The 13,334-nt window shown below is 37.3% G+C and overlaps 1 protein-coding gene across 1 annotated transcript in view; it reads right to left on the minus strand.

The window, feature by feature from the left end:
- Window positions 1-13,334, minus strand: part of LOC140152652 (uncharacterized) — a 57,158-nt gene that overhangs the window by 13,206 nt on the left and 30,618 nt on the right. Inside the window, 16 exon segments of the mRNA XM_072175093.1 lie at window positions 208-383; window positions 1,158-1,354; window positions 2,190-2,369; window positions 2,708-2,877; window positions 3,457-3,601; window positions 4,528-4,704; window positions 4,990-5,066; window positions 5,069-5,219; window positions 5,960-6,251; window positions 6,787-6,969; window positions 7,591-7,790; window positions 8,255-8,432; window positions 10,396-10,713; window positions 11,420-11,647; window positions 11,840-11,946; window positions 12,563-12,728. Coding sequence (XP_072031194.1) covers window positions 208-383; window positions 1,158-1,354; window positions 2,190-2,369; window positions 2,708-2,877; window positions 3,457-3,601; window positions 4,528-4,704; window positions 4,990-5,066; window positions 5,069-5,219; window positions 5,960-6,251; window positions 6,787-6,969; window positions 7,591-7,790; window positions 8,255-8,432; window positions 10,396-10,713; window positions 11,420-11,647; window positions 11,840-11,946; window positions 12,563-12,728 — 2,945 coding nt within the window.

Genomic DNA, 13,334 nt, shown 5'->3' on the forward strand with positions numbered 1-13,334 from the left:
CACTAACAAATAATACGGGTCAGAGAAGAGTGGCAACTTACTCCACTCACCCATCATTGCCCTTGTCAAACACCTCGATAACAAGATGGTTAATTTTCTATAGCTCAGCCTCCAAGAATTATTCACTGCACCGACTCAATTACTCATATTTAGCTGTTGACTTCCACTATACTATTATAACTCAGATCATCCCATAACTGCACTCACCCTCTCTGATCTTGCGATGTGCCTCAATCAGATCACGTCTTACACTGTCTCGGCTCTCTTCTACCATCTTGAGTTGTGTCTTAAGTTCGTTGACCTCTCTCAAGGTGGCTTCTTTAGCTTTCTGTGTTTCCTTTAACTGGTTATTCAGCTCACGCATCTGTTTCTCATGGGTATCACTGGGGACAGAAAAAATTATGTTGATTACTTATGTCTGAATACAGAACTTACAATCAATCTTAGGTTGCTTCGTCTTTTTCTTCGAAACCAACTAAGGTACAATTACCGAATAGGGTGCAACTTGCTAGACTTGAGTCCAGTCCTCGTTTACGGAGTTTAGGGTTAGGGTTTAGGGTTGGGGTAGGGCAGTCTTGTAATAAGACTAGTAGAGTTGCACCCTATTCGGCAATCGCTTCCCAACTAAATCAAAATTACACCCATTGTTGCAAAGGTTTTTATTCAAAGGCTTGCAGGTTTCAAATGACTTTTTATGTCTGAACTAAGAAACGCATTAACAGCTGCTATCACTGTGGTAGCGCAGATGGGTTGGCACCAAGATAGTTGTTAACCTCCCGCTTGAAGCTCAGCCGATTCTGGTTGGAGGTAACTGGACCAGGTAGAGCATTCCATGGAAGGAATGATGGAAGGAATGATGGAAGGAATGATGGAAGGAATGATCTCTGGTGGCTGAGACCACGTTTGATCTTGTGATTTTGACAGCTTGGCTTGCATGGATGAGATAATAAATATACTACTTTTCACCTTGGCGAGTCAGTCATGTTAATGCACAATGCACATTTCATTGGGCATGGCTTCAAATCGTAAGCATTCACTCAAAGCGCTGGAGTACATACACGCGTTTAAATATGTCGCATAGATGTGTGCACGAAATAGCTGCACCATGACATTGACTCTCCAAGATGAAAAGTAGTATAATAATGATAAAGACTTACGTTGCGTCTTCAAAGTGTGCTCTTAGATCCTTGATTTCAGTCTGTAACGCATTGAGATTGGACTTGTCCTGTTCACCTTTAGTGAATGCATCACGTTTAATTCTATCCATCTCCATAGAGGCATTGGCTAGCTCTCGCTGTGCACTGCTTAGTTTCTCTGCAACTGTGTTCTTCTCTTGTTGGGCTAAGTGGAGGGACTGTGGAAAGAAGCAGGCAATTCTTAAATGACAGGAATAATATTATTAAAAATGATATTTTCCTAATATTTGATCATATTTGTTCTGTAATTCAAAAATAAAACCTTGACTGAAGAATGTGACAAAGTACATGATTGCAGTTGCAGAAATTGGGATAGAATTGATTTTAAATTACAGATATAGAGATTTCCTTCATATTTATTATTATTATCACTATTTATTATTATTACTTTTGTGTTATGACTATCGTATATGTGACACGATCAAGGGGAATGAGTCGGATGTCGCTAATATTGATTTTGAGATATTGGCAAAGAAAGTCTTAAAATTCTTTTGTTTTATATTGTTTTCATCGAATGATAAATTGATGTAACTTTGAAATGAAAAGTCGTATGAACGTGGGATTTTTAGTTTCTGAAAGCTCTAAATGTGCTCTTTAGAAACATATGCAAAACTCATTTTTGACCAGGGTCGACATGTGACTCATTCCTCTTGATCATGTCACATATAACCAATTATTGGGATATAATTTCTTTTATGTCAAGCATATCTAGGCATTAACAGCTGATATCTATGAGATAACATTGACAAAACTCTGGCCAGGTACAAGTGACATGGTGAAGGGGTCACCATAGATAGCTGGTCGGGGCATTTTCATATGACAGGCAAGTGCAGCCAACAATTGGGCTGATTGGAACCAACTGTAACAAGGTCTTTTATCATGGGTCATCTGCCCCGCCTTTACCAGATGAGCCACAGGGAAAGTGTGTAATTTTTTTTTGGGGGGGGGAGAGAAGAGACCAAATTTGCAATCCCTTGGTCAGTCTATACCCACCTGTTGTTTATCATTTTCAGCCAATAGTAGACTCTCATCCCTATCCCTCTGCAGGACAGCAAGTTCCTCAGCCATTTCTGCTTTTTCTTGCTCATATTTGGCCACCATTTCATCATGTTCTCTAGACATCTTTGCAAGTAATTCTTCCTTGTTGGATTCCATCTCAATACGCTGTGAATCCTGTAGTAAAATAACAAATATATGTTGGATTTATCACAAATTTCACACAATCTATGCTCCATCTGCTACATTATTTGAAGCAGAGTGGCAGTGTTAAATATTTATTGTGTTAATAAAATAAAATGTTGGCATTTATACCAAGCCTTTCATGTGTATCAAAGCGCTTTAAATTTATTCCACTATTGTTAGAAAATGTCAGCTACCCAAGGCATCTCATACCTTTGGGCGACACTCAATGGAAAACATTCATAACACCTCATTTTACTTGATACATAATGTGCGTTGTATACCTGTTTGGTTTGTTAACAGAGTGATTCCTTCATTGACTGACTATTTACCTTCTCTCTTTGCAATCTGTCCAAGTCTTCTTCATGAGCCTGTTCTCTTTGTTTGAGAGCCAACTGTGAGTCTCTCTCAGCTTGGGACATCTTCTGTTGTACCCCTTCTATGTCTCTGTCCTTCTTTGACAACTCGACTTCCATCTCCTTGCGAAGTCTTGATAAATCAACTGAAATGGAAGAGATTGCAATCAACAAGATCTGATTCATGATACAAAGATTTATGTTGCCTTTATGACCTTGTTATAACCTTTAAATATGTTTCTTTTATGAAATGTATGGTTCTTGTGTTTATATTATTGTTTTTTCATTTTGTTTCTGCTTATGTGATTTAGTTTTTTTTTCTAACCTGTATCACAATGACCACAAAAGGTTAAGCTCACACAGGGCTATCAGATGGATTAAAACAATTGCAGATATGATAAAATAACACTGTATCGTAATTTTTATTGGCATTTTTAACCACCACTGTGTCCATTTTACTTCACTTTTCAATTCTAATATTTGGAAGCTGACGTATTACAGAAACTTATCCATTCTTGTTGTTGATATTGTTGACCTTGAAATCAAACCCATTGTCAATGGTATCATTAATTTCTCAGGACAAGATTTCCCTTTCTAAATGTTATCTCAAACAGAAGAATTACCGTCAACATATACCAACTGTTGCTAACTATTGGCAGATCATGTGAGCAGCCAATCACCTGCACTGTGTAATACACAACCTTGCATTCTCTGTTATATTTTACCTGTGAGTGCTTCCTTTGCCAGCTGTAGTTCTTGTACCTCAGCTTCCAGTTGTTCTTTGCGATTCTCTAGTTTAGCTGCTGTTTGTTGTATCTCATACAGAGCAGACTCCAGGCTTTCTTTGTCACTATTCAAAGCTGCAATCACCTACAAGTGCAACAGAAAAAAATTAGTTCTTGTGTACTTGTGTTTTTTAAGCAACTTTCAGTTCCCTAAACGAGTGTAAGGAAACCAGTTACATACACCTTGTTTAAACCTTATTCAGTTTGATTCCTTCAAATATAGAGCTGCTAACCTAATACACAACTCATTTTGCATTTTGTAGATTCCATCAGTTCAGCTCACATTTCAATTGCTCTACATTGTTCATGCTGCATCACCTGTTTCTCACGGCCAGCTTTTGATGTTCTATTTCAGAACACAATTTTGTTTGTAAATTAATATGCTTCCATATAAATTGAATACTTTGACCAATTAACATAATTTGCAACTGAAGTGAAACAGCTGGAGGCTATTTTTTTACCAATGTGTACTCTCTATTTAGTCTATTATGCCAACTTGCTTTTAATTTTATATTAATGATCATGAAATTGATATTATAAAAGATACTCATTTTACAAAGTGGTCACAGCTGGTATATTTAAAGAAACCTTGATGAGTGTACCAGGCTTTGTTTATTTGTATATATGTTTGTTTGTTTTTAAATGCATGAAAGTGTTGTCAACAGAAAATCCTACAATACTGAAGATAAATACTGACAATCCGTACTTTATATAAATAAAAGTGAGGAAATTTGGACAAAAAAAAATTGTAATCCTGAAAACTTACATCCCTGTATCAGCAACTCAATTCAACAGGTCTTGTGCTTCTTCAAATGTTGGTCAAAATAGAGAGAAAAAAACTGTTTCTACCCTTCTTTTGCAGCCTTGCACAGGAACCACAAGATCACAAAACACCCAAGTGCAAAATTAATTGATAGGCTGCCTCTGGGATACACAGTTGTATAATAAATTTCTTTATTAAGCTACTAAAAAGGCTGTTGAGTGAATGATGTTAAAAGAATACACACTTACCTCAGACTGTGACCTGTTCTCCCTCTCAGCAGCAGTCAGTTGTACTATAAGGTTAGCTTTCTCTCTTGTCAATTCTTCCTTCTCTCTGGCCACTTTCACTGTCAAGGTACTATGTCTTTCAACTTCTTTTCTTGTCTGCAGAAGCTCCTCTGCTAGAGCGGACTTCTGCCGGCTCACCTACAAATTCATAATAAAATTTTATGTTACAGCCATTTTTGAACATAACTTTAAGGTCTATTTTGTACTTGTAAATACTATTGAAGGTTGCTTAAGTGTAATGAACAACTGATGCACTCTTTAGATTTTTATCTTGCTTTATTTGAAAAACAAGTTTCCAGTTTAACAAAACTAAGAGAATGTAAGTTTTCTCTCAGTTTGTCACCTCTCAGGTATTGATTTTTTTCAAGAATTTCTGCCCCATTCTACAAAATGCTTCTTTGAAGATAATAATGACACACCGACCTGTGATAAATTTTCCTGCATCTCAGCCCTCTCTTTAATCAGGTCATCCACGTCATCCTCCAGACGTTGTTTGGTTGCTCCGCTACAGACAGACTGTGATCCAATCCCATTTTCTCTGTCTCTGTATCCATCTTCTCACTCTCTATTCTGACTAGCTCCTCTCGGAAGCTGGATTTCTCCTGCTCGAGCTGACTGTGGACGGACAGAAGGGATGTCTTCTGGTCTTCAAGCTGATTAAAAAAAGGAAAGTTAAAATCAGTCTGTGTCAAGCAAGTTACATGTTCTTTACATTAAAAAGAAAAAGATTGATCATGCAATTACATAAGATCATTTACTTTAAAAAAATTTGCTGACCACTTTAGACCAAGACGCACCTTATAAACCATTTAGCATCCATAAGAGATGCAATTCTACACACAAGTGCAGAACCTTAATCGCCAACATATAAAATAACCATCGCAGCCACGGTTATCTCCAGAGATTTGTCAGGCCTGATTGTGGTCCTAAAAACAAAATTCTGTTTTGGTTTAAGTTGGCGAACGGAGGGAGCGGAGCGACCATAGTATCGCCCCTCACGGCGGGGTTTCTGAGGCATATAATTGTATGGGTTTTTTCTAAAATTGTTTTTCATTTTTAATGCATGCAACCCCTAAAAAGTTTATAATTAACACTTTCTTAATTTCCACACTAAAAATTTTCTTGCACTTTTTATGATGAAATATCATCATCCACTTCCGGAAAGTAGAAAAAATCGGAAAACCGATTTAAATCGGGGAATAATCAGGCCTGTTTGTGCGGACAAGTAGCCTTAAGTTCCTTGTCCAGGGGAATTTTAAGCTACATGTAGCTCAATTTTTCTACAAGAACAAAATTATGACACTGAGGGGATTGAAACGCACAGCATCAACATCAACAGTTTCCTTAATCAATGCGACTTAAGCATGGTACAATTTTTGTTATTTCTACTCACCTGCATTATGATTTTATTAAGCTCAATCTTGTCTTGTCCTAGGCCTTCATTCAGTGCTTGCATCTTGAGCAGCGCATCTCTTAATCCAGCCTCTTCAGTCTTGATTCTATTGAGTGCAAGCTCAAGTTCGGCTTTGTGGAGTTCAGTTCGTGAAAGAGTTTCATTAATTTCAGATTTCTCTTGTTCCAGGACTTCCTTTTCAAGTGTTGCTTTGTTGAGAGCTTCCTTCAAAGTGACAAGATCTTCCTTCAATGTAGAATTCTTGCCTTCCATTTGTTCCAGCAGTTTATGACTGAAAATAAAAATGATTAAGATCAAGATTACAAAAAGGTATGATCTGGATTTTTTTAGGAAGATGCTAAATGTAAATGACCCTAAAAACACAGAAAAGCTTGAAATATCTGAAAAATGTGTGCAAACATATTTTGAAAATATTATGATTTACCCATTTGAACACAATTTAAGTCAAAATCAATCAAATTTTTACTTGGTAACAGCTACAAACTATCTCCAAAATGCAAAATCTGGTCAGGTCAGGCTTTCTTTGTCACCTTGCAAAATTTACCCTATCACTAAATCCCTGGGTACCATAATGGTTTTTTTACAACAAAGTTGGTGTAAGATCAAAAATCTTGGTTAAACCTTTCCCTGGTAGCATGTAAAAACATTCAGACAATCACTTCCATTTCTCAATGTTAACAGCACATTTCCATTATTGGCATCAAGGTGCCTGGAATATTGTTGCAAGCAACTGAACTTGAGAGTAAAAAGATGAGAATTTAAACTCTGGCATCTTTCACACTAAGAAAACCCGTATCTACACTAACCTCCTACTGATCTCTTTCTGTTGTCTTTCCATATCTTTTTCTCTGTCATCTTTCTCGTCTTCCAAGTTATCTCTTTGTCTTTGTAGCTCAGCATTAGCTGCCTGTAACCTCTCATTTTCTGTGTTTAATGCCTCGATTTGCTCATTGAGTGACCTACGGAGATTCTCTAGAGCTGATTTCTCACTGCAAAATTAAAGGAAAGTTGTTAATTGTTATTAAGAAGTATTAAAAATGCATCCTATTTTCTAGAGTAAATGTATGTGCTTGGTTGATTTGAGATATAATGTACTACCTAAATCTGACTGAAATTCTCCACTTTGTTTCTGTGCAAATCTGATTACTTGTCATTACCAAAAGGAGTAAAAATATTCAATTTCTCATAAAATGGGGTCGGACTGATACACACTGTGAGTAATGAGGATTTATAAAAGGATTTATCTTAAATTTGCAGAAATGGGTTATTCTGACATGACCACAGAATTAGAGAAGAAGAACCGGGACTCGACCGCCATCTTGATACAGGCATGGAGCAAAAATTGAGGGTATTCGGTTTCCCTCGGAATCCGCTCCAGGGAAACGTTGTCATGCAAAAGAGCAACATGTATGATGGGCGCATTTGAGAGATGCACTTGATGCAACCTGCATGCGATACCAAGACGCCAAAGATGAGATGCAGAATTGTTTTCATTCGTCTCCGCGCACCCTTGGCAAGGACCCAAATACGTGCCGGTATAAGAGTCCCAGTTCTCCTTCTCTAAAAGAAACCTGATTTCACATGGGACACCTGTATTAAGTACAACTCACCTGCCAGTAGCTTCCAGAGAGTTTCTGAGACGGTCTCTGTCCCTCCTGGTGTCATCCACTTGACGTTGTGATGCGTCTAGTTCATCCCGCAGGTTTTGTGCATTGCGTTCCATTTGTTTCTGTTGGGAGTCAATATCTTCTGATTGTCTTCTTAATTTCATGATATCTTCTTTGGCTGAATTTAATTTGGCATGGAGTTCCTGAAATGTAATCATCAGGGAAATAGAACATTATTACTGGGAATATATAATTCTAACAAAATATCAACTAACTAATCAAGGTAACCACCCTGTTTGCGCTGCTATTGGTTTGAAATGCATTGCACCTCAATGCAAAAGTTATTCAATTTTAACAGATATATTCTAATATCTTGTCTTAAAGAATGACAATCGTTATTTTCAATAGCTACACTACAAGATTCCTATTGGGGCTGCCTACACAGGTACACCATCACTAAGGTACTTGTCTGTGACCATGTAGTACCAGTTTAGTACCACTGCTGTTGAGTCCTGTGCAATAGCAGCATTGGTACTGTGTAGGTACTCTCTATGTACCAGTCAGGTACCTTGTTGATGGTGTACATGTGCAGGTGGCTCCAATAGGAATCTTGTAGTGTATGTTAATGGACTTTAAGCATATAGACATAATGATTGACTTGACATACCTGTACTTGAAGCTGTCTCTTCTGTAAGGCAGCCAGGACGGCAGAGTAAGTAGAGTCTGCAAAACCTTCTGATCTTGATGGAGACATTGTACGTCTCAAAGGTGATGTAGCCCTGCGAGGGGAGAGAGATCTTCCTAAACGACGTCCTCTAACACCACGAGGAGGTGAGAGGGTCCGCCTGGTTAACATCATGAATGGAGTACATGGTGAATGAAAAATGGGAAGATAGAAATGGCATGCAACTTTTGTTAGTAGAGGAAAATTATTTCAACAAAACAGTTACAGAACTATGAACTATGAATCATATTTGAAAAAAATTAAACACAAAACACCATGTTTGAATTGTTTATAACCAAATGAATGATGGAGAATTGGTAGATTAAATAAATGAATGAATGAATGAATGAATGAATGAATGAATGAATGAATGAATGAATGAATGAATGAACAAACGAACCAATGTGTCCCTGCTAGTCTAAAGTGCAGTCATTAATAACGACCAAGTAAACTACTTATTACTACATTATTCAGTTCCTTAATTTGCAAGTTAAAGCCAAAATATACAATCTTTTAAATAGATTTGGTAAAAAAATTTCAAACATAAGCAAGAGCAATCTTAGATTAGCCCCCACAGATCTCCTCAGTTAAACATCCAAGAGAGTAAGTGGGGTTTCCTACATTTTATCCAATTATTTTGGCTTAAATAAAAGATGGCTCAGCGGTCCCTAAATTCATATAGACCACTCAGTCCTCTCTCAGTTTGGTCAACAGAGGGACCCCTTTATGAGTTGTCTTTATATCAAATTCTGCGAAATTTTGGAACTCTAATGTTATTTTTATATAAAGAAGTTCAATGTGTCAGCTAATTTTTCTATGAAACAAAATCACAAAATAAGTGAAAAAGAACAGTTTTAAACAAAATCGTATTTAGGCTTTAACAACATAATAAGCAGACAAGCAAATGCAATGCTTTTCTATCCTGAGTTTAACCCAAATGTGTCTCCACACAGAACAGGCATAAACAAAGTAAATAAACATTTTCAAACTATAACAAACAAGGTTAGTAAACCATTCAACCAAAGAAAGAAGCATACAAACAAATATAAACATTTTAATATGAACAATATACTGGCATATAATTGAAAGAAGCTGGCAAGATATTGCAAGAAACAATGGAATATAGGCTTTTGAGACCCCTCAAATATATACAATTAATTGCATAAGAATTCATGAGTAAAGGTATCTTCTGCTGGGGCTGCCTTCCTAAAATATATATATATATATATGAATTGTCAACCAAAATCAGACAACATACAGATAATTATTATTGAAATTGATTTTGAGGTATGACTAAATCAAGAATGCCAGTCTTTTTGCTTTCTATTGTTCAAGGAACATTATGATGGTAATATCTTAGAAAAGATGTGGTGCCCATACTATGATATATGCGCATCAATAAGTCTCAAATTATGCCTATGGTATTTCACAAAAACACTCCTCGGCACACTTCCTATGGGTGCTAGTCTTAGCTGTATGTACACCATTCTATACCAATCCACAATGAGTCCAGCCCAATCTATCTCATATCACTGAAATACTATCTGGGTAGACAGATTCAAAAAATTATATTTATGGCAAACTTCATTTGCTTTCTCCATACACACGTTTGGCAAGACTTTAGAATATGGTACGCCACCCACAAGCTGCACTTTATTCTGTTATGATGCACTGTTCTCAAAATAATCAGAGGGTGGATAACAGATACCAGTCTGCTTAAACTCAAATCTCGAGTAATGACCAACAATTACATAGGTATCACCTAAGGTATTGTAATACAATACACTCACCATGGACTAAAGAGATACAGACAAACTCCAAACAAAGTCTCAGCATCACCTGATAATGAGGGCCGATCGTTCCATGAAGTGCGACATACAAAACAGCTACGCACATACCGCATGTTTTTATGTTCTGCAAAGATGCACAACTTTCTAGCGTGTATGCACACAATGCTGGCGTGCTTGTTAAAACATGCATGATCAGCCCTCGTGAATATGCGAGAATTCACAGCATACAGAGTACAAGGACTTTGACTGTTGATAAATAGTCTGTATTAGTCTATGACATTGACTTATACATACCTCATGGGTGTTGACCTTGCATAGGGGGATGGCAGTGTAAAATCAGATGTCATATCTCTAGTCTCATCTACATCCCTGTCTTCACCATTCACTGCACCATCAGCATCCTGAAGCACTGCTTGTGCGATGTCACGGAGAGCGGTATGCAGCGCCTCACATTCCTCACGTAATGATTGCAGGGCCTCACTCTCTGGCGGAGGGTCTTGTGAATCGGTTGCATCGAGGGCATCGCCTGATGGACGGCTGTTACTAAGCTGGTTTTCCTTCTCGGCAATTTGGATCTTGTATTTCTCATTCATGATGGTAAGCTCATTGATTCTGTAAAGAAAGAAAGAAAAAAGAGGAACAAGACATTATTAGAATAATGTCAACAATTGCATTTATATTTGAAATCAAAAATACTACCTGCTTTTACTGCTGAATTTGTATTATCACCTAAAAGAAGCAAGACACACAATGCCACTTAGGTTCAATGTTATGCCAATGATACACAAACTATATCGGGACCACAACCTTTTTACTTGCTCTCACAATGCATCAACAAAATAATGCAAAGAACTTTCATAGGAACTTAAGTCAATAGGAACTTAAGTCAATAATTCAGTTTCCTATAGCTAAAATAATAGTTTCTCGATCATGAGAGCTCAATAGGCACGCAATGACAATTGCGTTGGCGTACAACGCCTACCACACACGCATTGGGTAGCGCTCCTTTTTCTGTGCGTGCACAATCGATCGCGCTATCGTGTCATTCCACTAAACTTGCGACATTACGCAGTGCACGCAGTACATTCATACTCTCGTGATCGAGAAACTATTATTTTAGCTATAAGAAGCGGTTGATTTCACTAATGTTGATGATGTGTTGTAAGTCATTTAACCCATCATATGACCAAACCCATTTAAAATATAAATCCTATGGACAAGTATAGATGGGTTTCGAGTTACAACTCGTCACACATGTTGGTGAATAAACACTTCTTCTCCATTCACAGCCACCTATGAAAACACTCAAGTTTCTTACCTTGCATTCAGCTCTACTTTCTCAGCATCGTACTTGGCCTGCAAGTCCACCACTTCCTTGACCTTCTCCCTCAGGGTATTCTCCAGATGAATGCGATCACTACGTTCTTTTTCCATCTCCATCATGGTACCAGTCTCAGCGCTGCGAAGATTGGAGCCCAAGTTGAGACATGCGGAGTGAGCGTTCCTGGCGGTACGAGTCATTTCAGCACGGGCTTGTGCCATGTCCCTAATATGGAATGGAGTACATGGAGACAAGAGATTTGTAAGTACAGTACTGTATAGTAATTAGAAGCAAAAAATTGTGAAGTGATAGTTTTATGTGGTAGAAATATAGATTAATTCTCCAGCAAAACCTGACAAAATATCAACATGTTAAATAAAGATGTAAATTATGTTTAATTATTACAACAAGCCATACCTTTCTGTTGCCGTTTTCATCTCACTGAAGCTTCGCCTGAAACCCACCACACTGCGCCACAGAGCTAGTAGTCTACCATGTTCAGAGTTGAAGTAATCATTGAAAGACTGCAAAAAGACATCATAACAGAGTTAGTTATGTTTATGATTTAGTTGTAAAACTAAAAGGCAGTAAAAAACATGCTGTTGTTTTCAAATTACATATGTCACAGCCACTGGAACTTGAAAATAATCTTTAGCATAATTGTCTTCCAATAGAGGCCTTGCATGTGACGTATCATCCCGTAAATATGGCGGACTACTCAAATGCATTCAACAAAAGCATGATTGCAATCTACTGTGACAGTTTGTCTCACACACATAACCCTGCATAGGTTGATGACAACATTTGATTGAATGGACTGCACTCCGCCATAACTACGGTGAAGGACACCAGCTCAAATCCTTTGTTTGGAGCCAATCGATAATTTCATGCAGGGCCTCTATTGGTCATATACCATGGCACCTGCAGTGACATAGCATCAATGAAGTATACAAAAGGTGTGTCCCATAGAAAATTCGAGAAATTCCACTGAAAGATCAAAATTTGGTGATTGTTGAATCATGCCCTTTGTCCCTCAATCATTAACACAATAAAAAGGTCAGTGTAGAAGTTGTATATCGCTGCAATATAGAGAATGCTGCAAATTAATCTGTTGATAAGATTGGAGAAACAAATGGTTACCTTTTCCTCATCTCTCCATTCTGCCTCTCTTGTTTCAATCTCTTCCCTGGCTTTACTCAGATCACCAGTCAGTCTAGTTACATCTGTTGTTAGTTGCTGGTTAGCTAGTGTGGCTTGGTCTAGTTGCTCCCTCAGCATGGAGTTCACATGAGCAAGACTGGCACTCCTGTAAACCATATAAAATACATCATGAACTTATCTCTGAAATGACTTGTGAATGTTACACCACAAGAAGTCATGTATATCGGAAGTTTTGAAGAAAATTGAAGTTTCACGCTAGTACAACATTTAATGGGATAGTGTTGTTTTAAATATTGATATCTTGAACTGTTCTTTCTGTGATAGAGAATGTAGCCATTGTAATCTTAAGTCATATGATCAACCACTGCATTTTAAGAACAGGCAGGACCAATGATGGACATGTTAGTAACAAGCTGTCAGAAATCAACCATCAAACCAGTTTAGTTTATTTACTAAAAGTTTCAAAATACATGGATTTTAACTGGAGATCAGTTTTGGATATCTAGAAGAGAAATGTTTACATTCTGCAACTAGAATTCCTCAATGGTCTCAATTTCAAACTATTAGTTGACATGGATGCCGTATGGAAGTCTTCTCTAAGTCACAGTAAGTTGTTGAAAATCTTAAATCTGAGGTTTGATGGTTCTTGTGAAAAACAAAAAATACACACTTTATAGGTAGTATTTGAAACTATTTGAAGGATCTGATAAACTGAAACTTTGCTAAATTTTGTAATATTCTGATCTATCTT

This window comes from Amphiura filiformis, chromosome 1 (genome assembly GCF_039555335.1).
Source record: "Amphiura filiformis chromosome 1, Afil_fr2py, whole genome shotgun sequence".
Lineage (NCBI taxonomy): Eukaryota > Metazoa > Echinodermata > Ophiuroidea > Amphilepidida > Amphiuridae > Amphiura > Amphiura filiformis.